Source organism: Rhinolophus ferrumequinum, chromosome 18 (assembly GCF_004115265.2).
Source record: "Rhinolophus ferrumequinum isolate MPI-CBG mRhiFer1 chromosome 18, mRhiFer1_v1.p, whole genome shotgun sequence".
Taxonomy (NCBI): Eukaryota; Metazoa; Chordata; class Mammalia; order Chiroptera; family Rhinolophidae; genus Rhinolophus; species Rhinolophus ferrumequinum.
The window spans coordinates 30,540,322-30,562,872 of record NC_046301.1 but is presented as its reverse complement, the minus strand read 5'-3'; the positions used below and the strand labels follow the sequence as shown (position 1 = coordinate 30,562,872).

At 39.4% G+C, this 22,551-nt stretch overlaps 1 protein-coding gene across 3 annotated transcripts in view; it reads right to left on the bottom strand.

Moving 5' to 3' along the window:
- The window catches only part of MSRA (methionine sulfoxide reductase A), a 336,169-nt gene that overhangs the window by 184,511 nt on the left and 129,107 nt on the right, over positions 1–22,551 (bottom strand). For all 3 annotated transcript variants that reach the window (XM_033135137.1, XM_033135139.1, XM_033135140.1), the window contains one exon: positions 19,627–19,695. In XM_033135137.1, the coding sequence (XP_032991028.1) occupies positions 19,627–19,695 (69 nt within the window). The remainder of the gene's footprint in view (positions 1–19,626; positions 19,696–22,551) is intronic.

The window sequence follows — 22,551 nt, the reverse complement described above, 5'->3', positions numbered from 1 at the left end:
AAGATTATTTAACTGCAAAAAAAATACTCAAAATATTACAGTAAGGGGAAAAAGCAGGATATTAAACTATATGAAGAATGTGTTCATATTTGGTTTAATGTATACACTTTGAAAAACAGACTCAAGGGGAATAAACCCAAAATGTTAATAGTAGTTATTATCTCTGAGTGAGATTACCAGTGATTTTTATTTTCTTCAGTATTTTCCAAATTTCTACAAGAAGTATGTATTCTAACTGTCATAATCAAAAAGAAGTTTTTTAAAAATGTATAGATTGATTGACAGTCTGGAAAGAAATGCAATAAAATGTTGGAATGGTAGTTGCCTCCGGTTGTTCTCTTTTGTATATATTTTTAATATATTTCCAAATTGTCACTTTTCTAACCAACAAAATGAAGGTAGTTGTTCCAGTCCTGATACCCATTCTCCACCTCAGCCAAACTGAACACTCAATCCCGTCACCACCCTCACTGACTGCCATCTTATCTGGCCATGCCCTGCATTCTCCACCCCCACTTCTGCCTTTGGAAATCCTGCCTATCCACCCAGAGTAATTTCAGATCATTTAGTGATCAAGCTGGGTGTTAGAAATAATTTAGTTCTACTCATTTTTCAGATGACAAATTGAGTATTAAAACATACTAGTCACCACCCCCTTAGGTCTTTCCAGAATGCCATTCACATACACAGTTTCTCTTCTTGGAACCCCAAAGCACATCCAAACCCTCTTAACTCAGGCCTTTATATGTCTATCCCTTGGGATGACTGTTGGCGTCTGTGCTGTGACCTCCTCTCTACACCATGAAATAAGAACATGGAGCCCGCCTCTCTGGACATAGCTAGTTTTCCCTGTGTCATTGGTGTGGCACCTTGCATGCATTAGGCCCCTAAGGTGGGGTGGTGGGGGGGAATCTGTTGAATTGAACTGGAATTCTCCGAAAATTTAATGGGCTATCTTTTATAATGATGACGGGCTTTATAATGGAAGTATTCCTAAAAACCATACAGCTAGTTTATGGAGAGTTCAGCTCTTCCTTTGAGGCTTCTAAAGAGAAAAGTCAGTGATTATATGGAGGGGAAAAAATGCAGTGCTGAACACAGAAAGGAACACTTCACTTACCTCTTTCCTCTACAAATTCCTGGGTTGTTGTAGACATGGGTTTGTGTATTTCAGCCAGGCCTATGTTGCTGAAAACTTTGTGGTCTCAGGGAAGCTCCTAATACCCTCTAAGCCTTAGTTTCCTCATCTATAAACTAGGAATAGAAATAATCCTAACCACAGAGTCACTGAAAGAATTGCATGGATAACATATATAATGTGTCAAGCATATAGTAGGTACTCAGTAAGTGTTTGTCTCCAGCCTCTTCTCTCCTTTTCGCTGCTTACTCCACCTTCTCCCTCCCAACATAAATGTGCACCCTCTCAAAACTCCCTCTCAGTCTACCCAAGGCCAAAGCTGCTTCTCGGGTCACGCCTGGTCTCTGAGATGCCACATCATCCTGTGGTGGAACCTGAGGGCCATCCCCTCAGGCCTCAAATGAAAAAGACTGCATTGTGGTCTCAGAAGGAGCCTATCTAGATTCTGCCTACAGAATTTCTCTGAGCCACCTTCTCCATTTCCTACGCATGTAACTTACTGGTTACCACTCAATTCAGACATTCTTTCTCTAACAGCTATTTCTGTTAGGAAATGTTTTTTTTAAAAAAAAAACTTTAAAAAAAAAAAAACTTAACGTCTCTTCACATTTCTGCCTTCTCACTCTCTCCTTCTTGCCCAATGTCACCAGCCTGGGACACTGTAAGTTGTGTGCCTCGGGTCACTCACTAGTATGTTTTAACACTCAATTTGTCATCTGAAAAATGAGTAGAACTAAATGATTTCTAACACCCAGCTTGATCACTAAATGATCTGAGGTCTCTCCTGAGAGAATAGTAAGGAGAATTGAAATCTATTTTCCTCTTCTCAACTTTAACAATGACTTTCTGCCTGTGGTCAGTGAGCAAGTAAAATTTTTCCTACAAACAGTACATAACCTGGTATCCTTTTCCTTATGTGATAAGAAAAAGGAGCCACACATTGTACTAGGATCTTTGTATGCATGGAATCCCCCAATAACCCTCAAAGAAGACAGTATTAGCCCCTCTTTAAGGATGAGAAAAATGGAGATTCAGAGAGGTTAGATCACTTGCCCAAAGACACAGAACTAAGGCCGACCCAGGATTCTGACCTAGGCAAGCCTGAAATCCAAAGCCGATGTTCTTTCCATGATGCCATGCTGTCTCCCTAGAAACAACCTCAGAAGCTAGTCTTTATGGAAAGCTGTGGACACCTGTAAGCAAGCTGAATTAAGAGGCTCCCTATTACACACCCAGGGTTTGAAGGATGACTGTTGTACCACATTATTCATTACAGAGAATTCAATGGCACCTGCTAAATAAAAGGCAGTCCACGTGGGTCTCATGAAAACAGCATGATTTTATGGAGCACTCTGCTGGAATTACATTTTCTGTAATGGGATTTTACTGGATATAAATAAAGCCTATAGAGAGTCGATAGCAAAGACACAGCACACTATTCACAGCACATTTCCAAGACACTCCTTTCCATAGATCCCTGTCCTCTTTAAAGGCACAGGGATGACATCCAGATGGTGTCACTCCGGTGATGTCACATCTGGTCCAGATGAGAGCCCTGGAACCCAAAATTCCAGCCACAATCTGACACGTGCGAACACTTTATAAGAAGGGGAACCTGGGCAGAGATGGGGCATGTCCTGGGTTAAATTCTAGAAACGCAACTCGGACCTGAGACAAGAGATGGCCAGGCCCTCCCCCCCCCAATCACAGACACACATTCACAAACCTTGACTGTGTGTGGCCAGGGGAAAACCACTGCTGTTCAGCTATCCAGCAGAGGATGGGGCAGGAAAATGGGGATTTGCAGATACTTTTCAGCTCTCCAATGCTATGACTCCCTCCCGAAGAAGATGGATACAGGTGGCAGAAATGGAAATGAGGTCTCAGCGTATTTTCTTTGTGAGCTTCACTTATTAGCAAAGCCACATCACGTTAAATAATTTAATGAGACACTGTCCTTATCACTATCCTTACTTGAAAACTGCAAAATTTTAAAATACCTTCTGCTAAAAAAAGAGCCATATAGTAATTACAGTCTGATTGATATTTTCAGTATTTGATGACAATTAATTGCCTTCTGTCCACATCATTTCCTAATGCTGCTTTAATTTGATTAACTGTTCTTTATAGTCTCTTCACTAACTTAAAACCAAGTAAGATCCACTGTATCTTCATACTGTGATTGATGTGGTTCCAGGTTCTTCACACACATGGCTATATTTCAGCAGTTACCCTGGGAATAGTTCAGGAGGAGTCTTAGGTCATTACTCACCAAGAGGGTTCAAGAACCAGTCCAAGGTTTGAAGCAACCTTACCTCTAATCTAGCCTAAATGCCCTGCTACTATTAAAAAACCCCTCAGCATTACAGCAAAAAAATTGTCCGTCAAAGCTTCTATTGCCCTCAACCTCTTCAAACAGTCAGGTCCACCTCTGAAGATCTAATGACAATTAGTTCCCTACATTGAGCTGAAAGCCTAGAATGTTCCCTCCTTTGCTCTGACCCTCTCCCTTAACATCATAAAGAGCAAATTTAGCTGCTCTTCCTCAGGACAACCTGTCAACCTGTTGACCATTTGAAACAGCTCTGGTAACTCCACGGATCTCCTGTTGTCCAAGCTGAATACAAAGTCCTTCATTGGCTCCTCATTCGACGTAGTTTTGAATCCATTCACTATCTCCTCCTCAGAATGTGCACCAGTGTGTCTGTGTCCCTTACAGGACAGTGGAGCCACAACTGCTCCCCAGGTATGGGCTGATGGAACTGTGGTTTCCCCTGTAAAGGATGATCACTGACATGCCAGCACTGAGAGAGCCCAGACTTTGCAAAATGAACTTGCTGGAAGCAGCACAGTTCTCTCAGCTGCTGGAAGGAAAGTGGTTGCTAACTGGACTAGAGAACAGTAAGTGATTGATAGACAGCAGCGTCTCAATGCAAGAGAACCAAACTCCTGAGCATGTGAGCATGAGGCTGGAGATCAGGCAAGGTGAGAGTGAGCTATGAGATTTTTATCGGGATCTGATAAATATGTTCAATGGTTTGCCTGGGGCAAAGAAAAGAAAACCTTAAGAAAAAAAAATAGCATTCAGTTTTCCTAAGATGCGTCCTTCAGCATTTTCCCATTTCCCAGATGTGTCTGTTCATGGGCTCAGAATTCTCTAAGGTACTTGCAATTTTATTTTCCCTTCTAGAGTGGGTAGGAGATTTATGGAATTTTAATGAACAAATGACCATGACATTTGCCAGTGGGTGTTAATTAACACAGCAGAATGCTTTCAGTTCCAACTCCATCCTAAGAGAAAATGTAGGACATATGGATGTGGAAAAGAGGTCCCAGATGAAGGAAACTTCCTGAAAGGTTTCCCAAACAATCTGCAACTACAATGTGACCCTCATATTATTCTTCTTCAGAAGCAGAAAAATATTAGAGGGGGGTGCTGGTCAGCCTGGATCATTTCACTTCATCAAGAAGGAACAGTATAGCTGGGAGGGCTGTTAGTAAGAGAAAGACGATAGATAGATTGGCAGAAGGAATGCATGTCCACTGCCACCACCATGGTCCAGGCCACCATCATCTCTCACCCTCTAAAGATGCAGCATCTCTACCCCCGAGGAAAGAGGAATTAGATTTTATTTTTGCTGATAATGACTGAGGATGTGATTTAAATGGTCAAAGCAGAATCTCTTGTGAAAGAAAAGGAGATAATACAGCTAGCTGTTTGGGAACAGTATAAGGAGAAGGCATGTACAGGCGTCTCCAACAGCCTCCAATCTAGTCTTTTCAAATCTTATTTCACATTCTTCTCATTCATTCTTCATACTGAAGTTTGAGTGTCTTTTCTAAAATTCAACCACGATTCTATCATTTCTTTGGCTCTTGTTGCCCTTAAGATAAAGTATAATTTCCTTAACCTGGCTAACTGGGTGGGTAGTGATGTCAGATAACCACCATGGGGATGGGTTCAGCAGGAGAAGGAAACTACTATCTGTTGAGGGCCAAGCTATGATGTGGCCAGCAGCACCCTATAAAATAGTCTATTCCATAGAGGCCTGCCTTGTGAGAAATTTACCATTATTTTCATTTAACAAATGATGATCCCAGCATGCAGATTGAAATGATTTGCTAGTGAGAGGTAGACCTAGAGTTTGAACCCAGGTCTGGGTCTATCTCATCACACTGTCACCGTGGAAACTGAGCAGGAGGAGCAATGTGTTCTAAAAGGAGTATAGAAGTGAGAATAGGGGTGGTCTTTAAATAATATGGACCTTCCCTGTCGTCTATTATTATTTAATCTTTATCCCTCCTTAAAACTCTTTGTCCCTTGGTCCTGATTTGAACCCTGCCTTTGGCCCTCAAGATTTGGTATTCATCTTGACTGCACCCCAATAATATTTCATCAAGTCTTTGGTTATTTCCTCAAATACATGTTTCTGCCCCAGTATCTCTCTGACAGTCCAAGTGCACGTATATGAGACCAACTAACATTATTTCATAATCATAAAGATTCTTTTCATTTTTAAAAAAATATTTTTTCTCTCTGTCCCTCAGTTTGTATAGTTTCTATTGACATGTCTTCAAGTTCACTAATCCCTTCTTATGCAATGTCCAATCTCCTACTAAGTGAAACCAATACTTTTTTTTTTATTTCAAATTCTGTGTTTTTCAGTCTTAGAAATTCCATTTCATTCTATTTCATAGCTTACATTTTTTGTTGGTATTTCTCTATTAACTCATTAGGTCCATCTTTTCCTGTAAATTCTTTAATGTATTTGTAATATCTGCTTTAAGTTCTTCAACATCTGACTCATCTCTGGGCCTAGTTCTATTGACTTTTCTCTTTTAACTATTAAGCATATTTTCTTGTTTCTTCATGTCTGATCATTTTCATTGCATACTAAACACTGGATGATATATGTGCTAGATTTTTTAATTTTTCTTCAGAGCAATTAAATTACTGGTGAGTCATTTTGATCCTGTGGAAGCTTAGTTTTAGATTTTACAAAACTGGGTTTACTTTGCTTTTCCCTCTTAGTCCTATCATGTAACCCTTTATCCTGGGTTTACTCCCTAGGAAAGATATGGCCCTCCCATATTTTCAAAGAAAAGCCTAACTTTTTCATAAGTCTCTCTAAGTTGGCAGACTTGAATTTCAACTCTCTCCCAGAATCAAGCAGCTGCTGAAATCTCAGCCTTCCAGCAGCTGCTTTTTGCTGATTTCCTTAGAGTCTCACATTGCAAATGCACAGATAGGGGGAGCCATGGATTTGAGAGGAACTGGTACAGAGATGTTACGGCTCCCTCTCTATTGTTGTCCTTCCAGACTGTTTCCCATTGATTTCTAGCTACTCTAGCAGCCCCTAGATTCACCTTCTGTCTCTTCAACTTAATATGATAGCCACTTTCTATTTGTGGTTTTTTGTTGTTGTTGTTGTTTGTTTTTGGTTTTGTTTTTATAAACAACTGTGAACTGGGGAGTGACCTCAAGAAAAACGGGTTAAATATGGTGCTTACCAAGTTTGTTTTCCTTATTTCAAGAACTATATTCCTTCCAGGTTCTGCTCAAAAACCAACGTTTGGTTGCTCTCCAGCCCCTTCAGATAACTGAATTTTAAAAAAATGTTTTGTCCAGAGACAAAATTACCATCAGCTGGAGGTTCAGAAACTTATTCAAGTTCAGAAATCAGTGGAGTTAGGATTGACACCCAAATTTAGCTGATAACAAATATCTGACATTCCATCCCAACAGTTTTTGGGGCTGGAAGAGTTAAGAGATTTGTGCAAATGATGATTTACTTCACCAATAAATTTTAGTCTTATTTTAAGCACTGATTTCATATTTTAAATCACATCACCACATTCCTTTGACCTGTGCTTCATTCCACACTTTGTGCATACCAGAAGTATAATGTGAAGTGCTTCTAAACTGTTCAGTGCATTGTGGAACAACCTACTTTGGAGCCGATGCATACATACATTCAACATGATTCCGAGTGATTTAATTCAATCCATTTCATCCAAACACGAAAGTAGTACTGATAAGTAGAGCAGTAATAATACCTAAATACTCTCTATAAAGGATTTGTATCTGTTTTTAGCTAATGTGTCATTTAAAAGGGCCATTTAAGTTTTCAACACATAGGGATATAAAATACAGTTGACCCTTGAACAACACAGATTTGAAGTGCACTAATATGCTCTTTGCAGAGTTTTTCAATAAATATGTATACTATTGTAAATATATTTTCTCTTACTTATGATTTCCCTAATAACATTTATTTTCTTTAGCGTACTTCATTGTAAGAATATGGCATATATTAATAGAAAATATGCGTTAATTGATTATCTATGTTATCAGTTACATAGATAACTGATGGGGAGCCTTACTCATAAGACCCAGTATTGTATTATATTACATTATATTATATTATATTATATTATATTATATTATATTATATTATATTATATTACATTATATTATATTATACCTGGTCTTATACTAAAATAAGACTGGGTCTTATGTTAATTTTTGCTCCAAAAGACGCATTAGAGCTGATTGTCTGGCTAGGTCTTATTTTCGGGGAAACATGGTAGCTTGACCCTGTCCAAAGTCACTTAATCCTCTGAACCTCAGTTTTCTCATCTCAGAGTTAAAAACACAGAAAAAATAAAATTATATATATGAAAATATAATGTGAAAAGTACTACCTAAATATAAAAGTTGGTTGCTGGTGGTGGTGGTGTTTTAACAGCCACACCATTGTTAGGTAGATTAAAAATGTCCTCCATGGAAGAAAAAAATAGGGACATTTTTTTTTGTCCAATTATGAATGCATTAGCAGCAATTGAAAAGCTATTTGTCATTCAGCTGGTGTACCTGCCTGGCTGCTTGTTATGTGTCACTGAAGACCTATGTACTGGCACCAGGATTAAAAAGACTATTTGCTTGGGAATACAGCTCTTATTTTTTTCTATGTGGGACCTCAAGGCCAGATGCTGAATCCATACCTATGGGCCCTTCTCCATCTTGGGGTCACCCTGTTGCACATTTCTACTACAAGGCTATTAAGGTAAGGCCTTGCCAAAGGACATTCTTGCCAATCACAATTTATTCAACCAAAAGAAAGAATGCTAGGAAGTAGGTCCCATGCCTTCCTGACAGCTCACTTGCTCCTGGGGTAGTTCTTACTCTAAGCTCCTAGTATCATCCTATTCCTGAAATTTCCCAGATGATCCTCTCCAAGACCTCCCCCATTAATGTTCCCTATGAGAGAAATACTAACTCTTCCACTCTTCCCAATGCAAATGTCACTGCCACCTGGACAAAGGTCGTACACCAAGGGAAAGGAAGCCTGGTGGAAGAGGGTGACAATAAATTCTCCCAAGAACTAAATTAATACATGGGTGTCATAAGCCAGATGGATACAGGCTTCCACAGGAGACATTTTCATCATGACCTGACAAGTGACAATATTACAGAAATGAAGAGATCAGAAAAGGGTCATCACATAGACAAGCATTTGAGATCCCAAGGACTGCATGGGTGGGGCGGGGGGTAGGAGAGACCAGAAATGTGGCTAAAAAATAAAATAAAATTTCTTTTCCCACAAAAGAAACAGCACTGATTCCTGAGTAAGCTTGATTCTGGAAAGTCACAAGTGAGGATGTTTTCACTCACTTTATAGTAAGCATATTTTTAAAATATCTCTTTGAGTTTATTCATGATTAAGTTCTCCCATAAACAATCACAACTTCTTTCCATATTGTCATGAGTCTGGAATCACAGCTGAGACGTGGAACGATATATGTGGAACCTATACCAGAAAGACATCCACCTGGCAAGTACCACTGTTGATCCCAATGTCACTGGGCTCAACGAGGAAACTTGGCTTTAGTGAATTATAATCCTTTGTCTAAGTCCGGGGGATTGATGACACAAGAGGAAGATGAAAGGTGTTCTGTGTAATAGCTCCTGGTATATATGGACACCTGGGGTTTTGCAACACAAAATTCTATAGAATTTAGGAAAAGTCCACCGGGTCTTTCATCCTTGTTCACACGTTTTGGCCAAAGGTATGCTGAGCTAAACAACTATTTCTCAGCATGGATCAAACATGTTGCTTCAACTGAATCCCTCCTTCATAGGGTTTCAGTGATAACATCTCCAGTTATTTCTGGGAAAACAGAACTGGCACTGTTGGATTTTGATTGCCTTCAAAAGTAACTGTACACTATATTGGACCTAAGAAATTTCCTTCTTGGGAGTTAATTTACTTTTGTTTACTTTATTTATACACAGCATCATTCCAAAAGAAGCATTTGAGACAACTTACAAGAAAACATACAATGAGATAATAATAAAAACAAAATGTGATTAAAAAAAAAAAAAGAAGTGGGTCAGTAAATAGCTCTCCTTCTTAAATCCCAAAATGCTTGGCAGGGAGAACTGTGGATTGTTTTACCTACTCTGTCCGTGAAAACTGGAAGGCAGAGAGTATGGAAAATGCACTCTGATAAATATGTCTCTTGCTACCTTCAAACTCATTCACCACATGAAGGCAAAGCATGAAAAAGCATTACACGTGAAACAGCCCAGCTGTTCATGTTCAAAATGGGCAGCATTCCTTGGGAGGCTTAGTCATTTCTTAGCTGCTTATCCATTTCCATCATTGGAATACTTTGAAAGCATTCCACGTCCAGAAACAAGATGCTCCCCAGCCCTCATGCCCTCTCTGGAGTTGGGTTTTTGATCCTGGGTCATTGAGGTTCAGGACCAAGACCCACACAGCAGCATGTCCCCTGGTCACAAGACCTGGGGCAAGGACATGAGAGAAGATGGCTGCTCCTTAGATCCAGCTTTACCAGAGACATAACCTACTGCCACCTGACTATGTGATGCTTCTTGGTTTTACCCAAATCTGTTGAGACAATCTTTCTATTCTGGTTATATTTTCAAGCATTTGACTAAATGGTTACGAATTTCAACAACTTGGCTAAATGCCCAAGTGAAAATCATTCAGTCAAATTCAAGAGGTTTCCAACACTTGTTCACTTTTGACTTACACAACTATACGTATATATGCTTATGAGTCATGAATATACATTTACCCCATGCTCAGATACATGGAGCAAAATAGTAAAGGAAAAAATGAAACTGCTTTCCTAATTACATTAGCTATCAAGGTAACTAAATAGTTGATAAAAGGTAAGTTTCTTTTTCTAGAAATATTCCAGTTCAGAAATACAGGGAAATGCTAAAATTAAAATATCACCATCTTGCAGCCTCTACTCAATAATAATGGATCGAGGCAATGATCACCAAGGGCTGCTAACTTTACCAAAAAAGAAAGAACTGGTCATTAAATGCTCCCTGAATGGCTTACACACCCCACCTACAGATTCTCATCAGGCCCCTAACTCCCAATTTGTAGAAAATACAGAGTGGACATCTGACAAACATGATCATTCAGTCCAGACTGAAGGAAACAGTGCAGGATAAATTATCTAATTTCTTGAACAAATGAACTACAAACGAAAAAAAAAGAGAGAGAGATGAACTTATACATTAAAAGAAACTAAATATTTATACCAACCAATTGCAATGTATTGCGATGCATCCTATTTGGATCTTGACTCAAACAAATAGTTCTAAAAAACATTTATGAGACAATAGTGAAAATATGGATTCATGGGATATTCGATGATATCAAGGAACCATTCTTTTTTTTTTTTTTTTTAGGTACAATAATGGTATTGTGGAATGTTTTCTAAAAAACTTCTGTCTTGGAGATACATACCAAAATATTCATGGCTGAAATTATATGATCTTTCAGACGTGCATTGAAATAACCCGGGGTGAAAGAGAGAGGAAGTGAGTAGGAATATCGATGAAACACATTTGGCCCTACCTCATTATTGTTGAAGCTGACTGAGTGAGGCTTCATTCTATTAGTTTCTCTGTTTTTATTTATGTTTGAAATTTTTTACAATAAATAATTAAAGAACAAATATATTTTAAAATCCACTGAGAGAAATAACATTGATAGAAAATACCCTAAAAGACAACTAGTCCATTGATTGTTTTGGATATGATACCAGCAACTTCTGGGTTAAGCCGGGGCCCACCAGAGAAGCACACCAGCACCCACGGGGGTGTGTGAACCAAATTGTCCCTGGTGGATGTCGGGACCCCAAAGAGAAGAGCAGTGTGAACGACAGCTCACACTCCTCACTCTAAGTTTATTCACAGTACTGTTGACTATCCTATATTACACAATGTCCTCCTTATAACTATCCCTGAAAGAAATTTCTTTCTGGTTCTAGAATCAGGAAATCTTATGACTCCCTCAAGCGTATAGGTTTTCGTATCATTAAATAAAACTGAAATCAATCGCCATTTCACACCCATTAGGATGGCTATTAACAAACAAAATAACAAGTGTTGGCAAGGATGTGGGGAAATTGGAACTCATGTGCTTTGCTAATGGGAACGTGAAATGGTTTAGCCATTGTGGAAAACGGTGTGGCACTTCCTCAAGAAATGAAACATAGAATTATCATATGATCTAGTGATTCCATGTCTGGGCATACAGCAAAAAGAACTGAAAGCAAGGTCTCGAAGAAGTATTTGTACACACGTGTTTATAGCAGTGTTACTCCCAATAGCCAAAAAGCGGAAGCAACCGAGTGTCCATTGATGGATGGATGGCAAAACAAAATGTGGTCTATAAATTCAATGGAATGGTACTCAGCTTTAAAACAGGAAGGAAATTCTGACACATGCCACACACAACAGGGATAAACCTTGAGGACATAATGCTAAGTGAAATAAGCCAGTCACAAAAGGGTAAATATTGAAGGATTCCCTTACAGGAGATACTTAGAGTAGTAAAACTAATAGAGACAGAAAGTAGAATGGTGGTTGCCTGGGGTTGGGGAAAGGGGAAATGGAGAGTTTTTATTTAATGGGAACAGAATGTCAGTTGGGAAAGACAAAAAAGTTCAGGAGATGGATGGTGGCAATGGTTGTACAACAATGTGAATGTACTTAGCACCACTGAACTGTACACTTAAAAATGGTTAAAATGGTAAATTTTATATTATGTATATTTTATCACAATTTTAAAAAAATGAAATCAATCACACAACTCATTGATCTTTACACTGCTGCCAGAAAATATAGTCAAATTTGTGGCTAACTTGTATAAATTACATTGTATTATGGCATGTGCTGTTTGTATATTTCACTTCTCATAAGTTTCTCTGGTCTAATATTTACCTAATTCTAACACATGTTATTTTGCCAAGTCTTGTATATATTTTAATTTTTCCTTAATTTATTTTATAACAAGGCACAAGATAAATGGTTGGGAAGAAAGAGAGCAAGAGAGAGAATATTCTGTTTTATGTCATCTGCAACATGGGGCTCAGTATTTATCTTTAAAATGTTAGTTGAATTAGATTGAATAACAATTAACTTTTTTTCAGTTTTCATTGTATCTCCATATCTGTTTCTCTTCTAAAAAACATTAACAGAAAAACAGTAGAAATATGACTGTTTTTCCTGTATATCCTATTGAGCGTATTTTCTCTGTAGAAATTTAAGAAATTTCTGCCAAATTTGTAAAATAAATAAATCTTTCTTACTTTCAAAACTTCATTTAAAAAGTTGGTCAATTGGACCAACTGTATACTAGTGATATTATAATAGTGAAAAAAATCAGCCAAAACTAGTTAACTCTATAATTGAGGCCAAAAGATAAATAGTGGCATTTTCTGAGAGCTCTATACTGATTCAAAAGGAAGGACCCAGTGTAACTTAATTTCGACCAGTGATGAGAGTGGGCCTAACAGAAAGTTTAACATAGGCTGGCCAGGACCTAGCCAATATTAGATCAGTTCTCAACTAATACTGTCCATTACCCAAGATCCCTGAGTTAAAGGACTCATTAGATCTTATGCAGGAGAGATAATGGATCAAATGGAACTGACTAATGTTGGGGTCACCGGCTTGGGGCCTTGATCAAAGCTAGCTCTGATTGGGAGAGCAGGTGGCCCCCAGGGGGTACCTCATGTTCAGCGGTGAGCAGCAGTGCCTGAGATCTAACAGCACACTCTGTCACCCCTGTCCTAAATGCCTTGATGATCTCATGACATTGTGACAACAATCCTATCAGGTAAATATTCTTCCCCTCAGGTGACCGGTGGGGAATGGGACTTAAGAGCCGTAAGAAACTTGTCTGGAATCACACACCAAGGTTTATCTGACTGCAAAGGCCTCTTTGAATTCTGAATTCTTTAGGATTTCTCCACAGCATTGGTTTGTTTGGTTGGTTGGTTGGTTGGCTTTTTTTTTTAGGGGGACGCTTATTTCTGGCTTTTAAATGCATTCCAAATGGTTGAGGCTGATGGATACATGATCTCTAAACAAGGGAAGTATTACTTTATCAAACATTTGATTTGCTCCTTTCTACAATGGGTTCAGTTCCATTCTCTAAGCGTAGAAATCCCAACTCACATTCCAGCTTCCATCCGTTGAATATATTCTCCCGCTCTCCCCTGCCCCCACCAGGATACTCTCTGACTCCAACTGTGCTCTCCAGGACAGAGTGGGCTGCTCCATCCCAGCCAGGCAATGCCATGCAAACCAAAAGGGATTTTCAACACAGGCTTCGAAAGGTCTCGTCCCCCTCCCCTATATTATCTGACCTGTCCACACTCAAAAAGAAAATAAAAATTGAGATGATCACACATGAAAAAGATATATAAAATAAAATGTGCCTTAAAACACGATTCCAAATGACCAATTATTGTCCCTTAAAGGTGCTCTAGGTTCCCATGAGAGGAAGGCCTATTTTTGTTTCCCCAAGTACTTCACCACTAAAGACGTTTGCACCAGTTAGCAGCCTGCTGTTCTAACAGTCTTGTGAATTTAGATTGTTTGGTTAATTATAAACACATTTCAAAGTCATTCTTTCTGGCCTTTTTCCTAGAATGAGTGACTGCCACTCCACAGCTCACAGAATGGTCTTCAATAGTTTTCAGTCAAGGTTCAGGGAGAAATATGCCACACCGGGATTTGATTATTTACCAACATAATGTTGGATTCAAGCCAATGAGACACCAATATATTTTCCTTTGAAGTCTGACATATTGCCTGCTGTTTTCAATGCTGCTTTCTTGGCTGGCAGACAAAATAACTGTGGCTGTTTCAAAAATCACCTCCAATTCAAGTCGAGGGGGAAAAGTATCTTGTGATTGGCTCGTCTTACAGACACTGAGCTCATTCTCCTTTGGGGTGCCGAAGGTGAGTCCCCCAACAGCTACTGGGCCCTTGCTCTGTGATCAGTCCTTCACGCTATTCAAGAAAGAGTCTAGCAAATTCTTGGCACCTCGGCTATAAACAGAGATGTGTAATGAGATCACCAGCACATTTTCACAATGTCTTGGGTTGTCTTTTGCTCCCTCTTGTTTGAAGAACCCTAAGAGAACCTGACAGAGAAAACGTATGTTGCAGGGAGGGGTTTGAGTTCACAGAGCCATTGCTTTTAGGCTACTGGGAGCCAAAAAACCGCAACAACGCTAAGAATTCACTGAGGTATTTCTGCTACTGTCCCTTGGTATGAATTCCTTAACATTACACTGTCTCCCTGCTGAATCTTACCTCTCACCAAACAGCCTGGAGGTAGGCTTCTAAATGACAGGATCAAAGAATTTAGAGTTAGAAGTAATTTTGTCAAAAAGGTGGAACAGTCTGAAACAAAGTAAATTCTCATTTATTGTGAAGAAAGGATCTTAAAGGCTATTTAGTCTTAGTTCACAATTGGTTAGGAATGACTTCTCTATCATTTGAATACCTCTAATGATGGAGAGTTCATTACCCTATGTCATAGTACAATATTAAAATTGCAAGAATATAATCAGATCAATTCCCCCTCTCTTGTTAAAGTGCTATGGCCTTATAAGTGTAAATTAACTTTAATTTCAAGTCATTCAGAAAGAATATAACAATATACACTGAGTAAAATCTTACAAGTTAGTATAACTACGTGTATTATGTTACATTATATATAAGTATTGCATTGTAATTTTTCACTTGTTAACTTCATTTTATATATTTAATTTCATTATTTTTCCACTTCAGCTTTACTCAATGTGCATTTATTACTCTTGGCACAACATTTTATAATATACATTCTCATTACAGGGAGACATTATATCCCAGTTGTCTGAAATCCTCCAGGTTTACACCTCATTATTTTAACATAATTTTTTTAATAGCACCTTTTTCACTCTCAAAAGTATCCTTGCTTGGATGATAACTTTTACGTTCAAGTACTATACTATAAAGTTTTAAAAAAAAAATTGTACTTCATTTTTTTAAATTGTACTAAAAATCTTCACAAAGTAAGACTGGAATCCCAACCCCCTACTTCTCTGCACTCTTCTCAGTGAATAAGCTTTAACTTTATTTTGAAATGATAGATCTTCTTGACTATGGGCATTTTAAATAAAATGAATAGCTATTCCTTGTTGAAGAACGACCACCACAGAGAGGCTGGATGGAGCCTGTGCTCACTGTGTGGATGGAGTGGCCCACTGCCAACGGGATGTCACTTTCATTAAGTTATTGAGAGCTGGAGAGACCTTTCTAAGTCGGGCACCGTGTGCTGGCAAATGTAAGTGGATGTTCTCGCGCCCGACAAAGCATTCCCTCTACTTGACCAGATATCTTTCATCTATGTGTGCCTCAGTTTCTCTGTCTAAAAGCGCACAATAATGCCCACTTCACAGAGCTGTTGTAGGATTAAAGGGACGACAGCCATAGGGCCCTCTCAGCTACCAGGAACAAAGACATTAAGTAATTGCAAAGTGTTCGGTTCTGCTTCTCCAGCTTGTGAAAAGGGGGCTCCCACTGACTTGAAAGAGAGCATCATACACAGATAAGGAGACACCCGTAGGGGAGCAGAGCCTATTACCTTCATTATCATTGTCCTAAAGTGCAGAGGAGACAGACGGCAACAAAGAAGCTAAAGCACTGTGGTCACTGACAAACAAGACAAGGACTAACCAATGGGCCACAGAAGAAAATCTGAAAAGACTGAATGTCCCTGTTTAAAATTAATCTGTGAAGACTGTATGCCAAAAACTAGGGAACCATCTAAATATCCTCTGGTCACTTAACATAATGACACAAAGTGTCATTATATGCCCCTGTGCCTCACTCTACCCTTCCTTACATTATCCACTCAAATCCAAAGGCCGAATGGCAGTTCAATGGCCACTTTCAGAGTGGATTAAATTTTAAAGCTCCGAGTCGACAGCAAGGTACATTCAAATGGTTAACCAATAAATAATGAAATTGAAATGGGTAATACTACTTAGGCATAAAATATTAAGACCTCCGAAAGTGAAGAATGAGTTTGGACAAGTAGAAAGTGCCATTGTTGCTTTGGTGAACTCACAGTCAAGTAGATGTAAGACATTCTCCTGTACATTAATATATGCTACTAAAATCAAATGGCAAAAACGATAAACAGTAGGAGATGTCGCCCCAAGCAGTATTTCCCCAGCAAAAGCTATGTCTCAAAAGTCCTTCAGAGCACCCTGGGAAGCCACAGAAATTCACAAATCAATTTGCCAAATTGCATTGCCTGGAAATCACATTTTGTGCATGGATCTCAGCTGAAAGGCACTTCTGAATTTACCTGACTCTCCCAGGTCTTCTTCAACCAGTGCCAAGAGTTGGGGGACATCATAAAAAGAGCGTGGACTTCAGGGTCAATTAGACTTGGGCTCAAATTCTAGCTCCACCATCTCACTGGCTGAGTGACTTGGGATAAGTCACATGACCTCCCCGATAAGTGGATTACATAATCCTACCAGCCTTACAAGGTGCTGAGAGGCTTAAATGCCCAATACATGTCTAAGAGCCAAGTGCTATACTTAGTTTGACCTATTCCGTACAGCTGTAAACAACCCAGAATGAGAGAAGCCCACCCCCAAAACCAGTGGCTCCCTCATTCCACTGTAGGCCAGGTGGACAAGTAATATAAGAGAGAACAGTTTTTAAAACATTAATAATAAACTTTAATAATAATTTTTTAAAAATAACATAAAATGCCTGCATATATTTGACCAAAATAGGGGCCTTGATTTAAGCATCTGGAAGAACCAAAGCGTGGTTCTGATAATGTAAAAATTCTTAGATGTCAAAAGGTATTCTATTTTACAATCTATATAATTCTGCACTTATAGATATTATGCACATGATCCATCTCTTTTAAAACTACACACTTTGGCCATTCACAGTGAGCTTCTCAGGGCTGCCTTTGGTTCTGAATATGTAAAATTGAGAAGCAAAGAGACGGGCCTCAGAGCACCCCATCAGCCTTCTCACTCTACAGGTAAAAAATCTAAGGCTTGCAGATGGGAAGTTGCTTGCCCAAAGTCCAACAGTGAAGGATTTTGGGGAAAGCCACTATAAACCAAACCTGGGACAAAAATAATAATAATTTCATCACAGAGCTTTCTTCACGGATATTTCCAGTTCTGTAGCCAAACAATGTCAATGGCCTGCCTGGTACCAGCTCTGTCCTTCGGGAAGGAAGTTTCCCTCCAATATCACAATTGAAGGAAACCTAGGAAGACAGGTCAGTCACACTTCACATTTCCCAGTATGACATGGAACCTAGTTTCTATCATATCTCAGGGGTTGAAAAATCTGAAAGACAAAAATAATCATCAAAAGAACCCTTTGAATATTGATGTGAAATTTGCTGTGTCCTGGTAACAGATACTGTGCTAGGCCTGCAGCGTAGGTAAAATGTCATCATCTGAACATAATTTCTCAGAGGGAAGATAACAAGTCAAATATTTAGCACACATTTTTAGTGTCCATTATGCTTTTTTCTATGAAAATCAAATTCTCCATTTAAATTTCTGAGCATAATAGTTTCTAACCACTAATCAGTATAGTTTAAAAGGTGACAACTCATATGGAACAAGATTTACAAACACCTAAGCAGAATGAGTTCCCTGTTTCACAATTCTCCAACTGTTAATCATCACTGATTATTAATTCTGCTTCTATCTCTGGGATTAGGGCAACATTTTATCCTCAATATGCTAATTTAGAGATGGGTTGTCCTGAGACTAATTTCCAGAACAAAGACACTTCAATGCTTAAAGCAGTATTACATCAAAAGCCCTTGCAGGAAACTACCATCAAGATCAGGGTAGGATGGAAGGTAGAGGAGGGCGTGAAGTCTGGGACTTCAGGTTTTTAGGAGGGGAGAGATCACAGAATCTGTCTAAAGGCTGCGGGGAAGGAACCAGAATTGACAAAAAGCTGAAAATTCAGAGGACGGAGATGGAAATCCCTGAGAGGGTGATGAGGAATGGTTCCCAGGGCATTGCTGAAGAGAAGAGGAGGGGAGTAGAAGGAGAGGCCAGAAAGGAAGAAAAGGGAAGGAGGAGAGGAAGGGGAGGAAGGACGGGAGGAAGTGCCAGCGGTAGAGACATTTTGAAGGAAGTTTAGGTAACATTTGCTACGAAGGTGAGAAACTATGAATTAAAAAGGGCCTTCCCACCAAAGAGTTTGGCATCTAACAGAGAAGTTCTGCTCAGCCACGTCATTGTACATTGTAAATACGTACTCAGGGATTAGATTTTATTCTGCTTAAAACTTTTTTATTAATTTCAGGTGTACAAAACAACATAATGATTAGTCATTTATACCCCTCACAAAGTAATAACACCAACAAATCTACTACCCATCTGATATCATACACAGTTTTTACAATATCATGGACTATACTCCTTATGTTGTTGTACTTTAAACGCTGTGGGGGGGAGTATATATAATAGTTGATATTCAATATTATTTTATATTAGTTTCAGATGTACAGTGGTGTTTAGGTATTTATATAATTTATGAAGCGATCCCCCTGATCAGTCCAATACCCATCTGACACCATACATAGTTTTTACAACATTATTGACTATATTCCCCATTACTTAAAACATTGTACTTGATGTTTTCTCCTAAGGAATATACTCAGTTACTGATGGAGGAGAAAGAAATCATTCAATTAGATTGATTTTTGTGGAATAACAACTCAAAACTACTTGAATCCCAGCCTTTAGCAAAGTTATATATCAATGTGGGGGTGAAAAAAAAATCTCTCCTAAGAAAGAAAAACTCAAACCCTAAATTATCCGGTTAATTCATAGTGTGAATGTAAGAAACAGCAAATACACAGTTTGATATTTGGTTTGCAAAGTGAGAAAAGAAAGCATATTAAATTCTATAGAATCAGCTTTTATGATCCCAGAAATACTAAGAACTCAATAGTTTTTTTGGCTCCGATGATTTGTAAATATCCAGAAGAGCCCAGATTTTGAAGCCCTGGGGACACTTGCTAAAACTCAGAAATTTGGCACTAGTCTTTGCACTCAGTTTGGGTTTTCTTTCAGAGTTGATATCTTACCAAATAGAGCCATCTGTGTTCCCTCTGGGAAAGGTTCGACTGTTCTGCTGCCATTGACATGATGTTTGGCTAGAAAAAAGAGAGAGAGAGAAAGAAAGAAATGCAAGTTAAGTGTAAAGTTCTACACACATGCTAACACATGTCATTAAATGTGTCTCATTTTTAGTTAGAAATGGCACCAAAGATTACCCTCTTAAAAGACTTTCAATTATTTTGTTTTTCATCTCAGTTTCAGAAGAGCCCAAAGATGCCCAAAGTCTAGTTCAGGCATGTCATTTTGCAAATGAGTGTGCCGAGGCTAGACCTTATGCAGAGTTGTACAGCTGGTGGTGGCAGAGCCAGCCCAATCTGAAAGCTCCCGACGCCTAGCCAGAGGGTCCCTACTGTGCCAGGTCATCGCCTGGAGAACAAGGGAAGATCCGGGCTCCAGGGTGAACCGGAGTGGCTTCCCCTGAAGACTCCTGATGATGAGAACATTGAATCGATCAGCCAAGTGAAGTCATAAAAACAGCAGGGTCACATTAGGACCAATTTTTCAAGAAACAGAATAGCAGAACACATCACTGCACTACAATTCGCGCACTGTTCCCAGGAGCCAAGGACACCTTCTTTTAGACCAGACAGACACTCTAGTGCTTGTTACTATTTTTCATCCACCCTGTTCCCCTCCACCAATCATCCTTTCCACCCCAGTGCATATCAAGGATTTAGAAACACAAAGTGAGCAGGGCATGGTTTTCCAGCATTAACGTGTTCTCATAACCCCCAAAGTGCAGCTAGATAGAGAATACCTGAGTATGGTCCATCCATAAGTATTTGAATAACAGCCTGAGCAATTTTTGAATGTAGGCATTAATGTTGCAATTGCATAACAGAAGACTTGCTAAAATGCTCTGACACTGCATCATGTAGCACATATATTTTGATTTAATGGGTCACATTACATTTATTAAACTCTGGCAAAAGGCTCAGCACTAAAGCAAGGATGTGAGGGGTCAAGGAGGAGTATGGCATCGTTCTTGCCCTCGAGGAGTCCTCCCAGAGGTAAAAATGTCAAAGGCAAACCTTACAATTATGTGCTAAGTCCTGGAATGGGGACTGAAGGTGCTGTAAGAGTTCACCGCAGAGGGACAGTAAGTTGGGAAGTCAGAGCCAGTGACTTGAAGGAACGGTAACTAGTATAGAGTATTGAAGGAGACAGCGTTTGGAAAGGTGGAGAGTGAGGAAGCAACTTGAGATAGCGCCAGGAATAGACAGATGTAAACAAGGCATCGTCCTGGACCAGAATAGAGTCGAATCTGGGCGTAGTAGAGATGGTATGTTGAGAAGCGATGGCAAAGAAGGACAGATTAGTCGGCAGGGACCGGGTCATGGAAGGTCCTGAGAACCCCATCCACACCCCTGGGGGCTTCAGGCAGCCTGCACTACACAACACCACTGCCGTCTTGTAGAACCCGAAGGACTCCAAGATTCAGTCCATTTTAGACAATCCCTTCAGAACACCATCAGTTCAGGGGCTTCCACTGGTTCTTAAGTAATTGTGGCACTATCCTGAGAAGACAAAACCTGGGAGGATGGAAGCAGCCAGCCCAGGGTGAACAGAGAGCCAGTCCTACAGTAATCTCTAGGCATCGACTGACACAATTAGCAGACGCAAGATGAAGGGTCCCAGGTGGCAGGCGACCTTCCCAAGCACTCACTAATATGATTAGGACCACTGGTGACTGAATCCAGTGAAATGTCATGAGGCCCCAAGTGGACGTCCCAGTTCTCTTCTGTGGTGAGCATCCCACAGCCCTGCCATTGGTTTTAAAAACGTCTGGCTTTACACATTATCAAGAGTTATAAACCCATTCAAACTCTGACCCACTACTCCCACTCAAAAGAATTCAACCTAAGGGAAAATGCAAGAGGAAAACAAGGTGATATACATAACAATATTTATTGAAATATTATTACTTCTAATAATGAAATAATAAAATCAACTAAATATTCAAAAGTAGAGAAATTTCTTATGAAATTATAATGCGTGATTTATCAAAAGCATGAAATATTATGCAACATATTTTAACTACACCATCTGAAAGCTATATAGGAACGGGGAAAAATATTTGGGATAATGGTAAGTGAAAGCAATCCTATTACACATTGGCTGTAGATTATAATGACAACTAATTAAAAGATGAATGCTTATGGGAAAAGACTGCCAGAGAAACACACAAAAATGAAAATAACTAGGGAGACTATGCAAGATATTTACCTTTATTAATTTCCTTTGTCATTGTTAGATTCTTATTTCTAGATGAAAACGTTTGCTTGGATTTTTTTAAAATCAACAAAATTATAGATTAAAAAAAAATTTTCCCCAGTACATAGTTTCCCAGGACAGTTCATCAAGGCTTATTTACAGCCCAGCTGAAATGTTACACATTTACAATCAAAAGTGTATCCTAGTTGACATCTCCTCTGGGACAGCTCAAAACCACCTCCAACACAAGATGACCTTCTACTCCAAAACGGACCCTCTTCCAGCATCCCGACCTCCGGGAATAAGACCACCATCCTCCTACCCGTTCTCTTGCTAATTCTCTCTCCCTCACCACCAACATCCAATCTGTCACTAAATCTAGCTAATTTTCCCTTCCAGACGTCTTTAGAATCCTTCCGCTTCTTCCCTTCACCACCAAAACCACTCCAGTCCAACAGTTATTGCCCCTTTGCCTGGACTCCTCCAAGTGCCTTTAGCACTTCCTTCTCCAATTGATTCTTCCCAGTGTAGCCACAATTCCCTTTCGAAAAGAAACAATGACTCTGATTATAGGACACAAACTCCCCAACGTCCTCCCCACCGCCCATGGCTCACGCGCTGAGGCTAAGTCAAAATTCTAACACAGCATTCAAGGACCCACGTGGTCTGGCCACCTT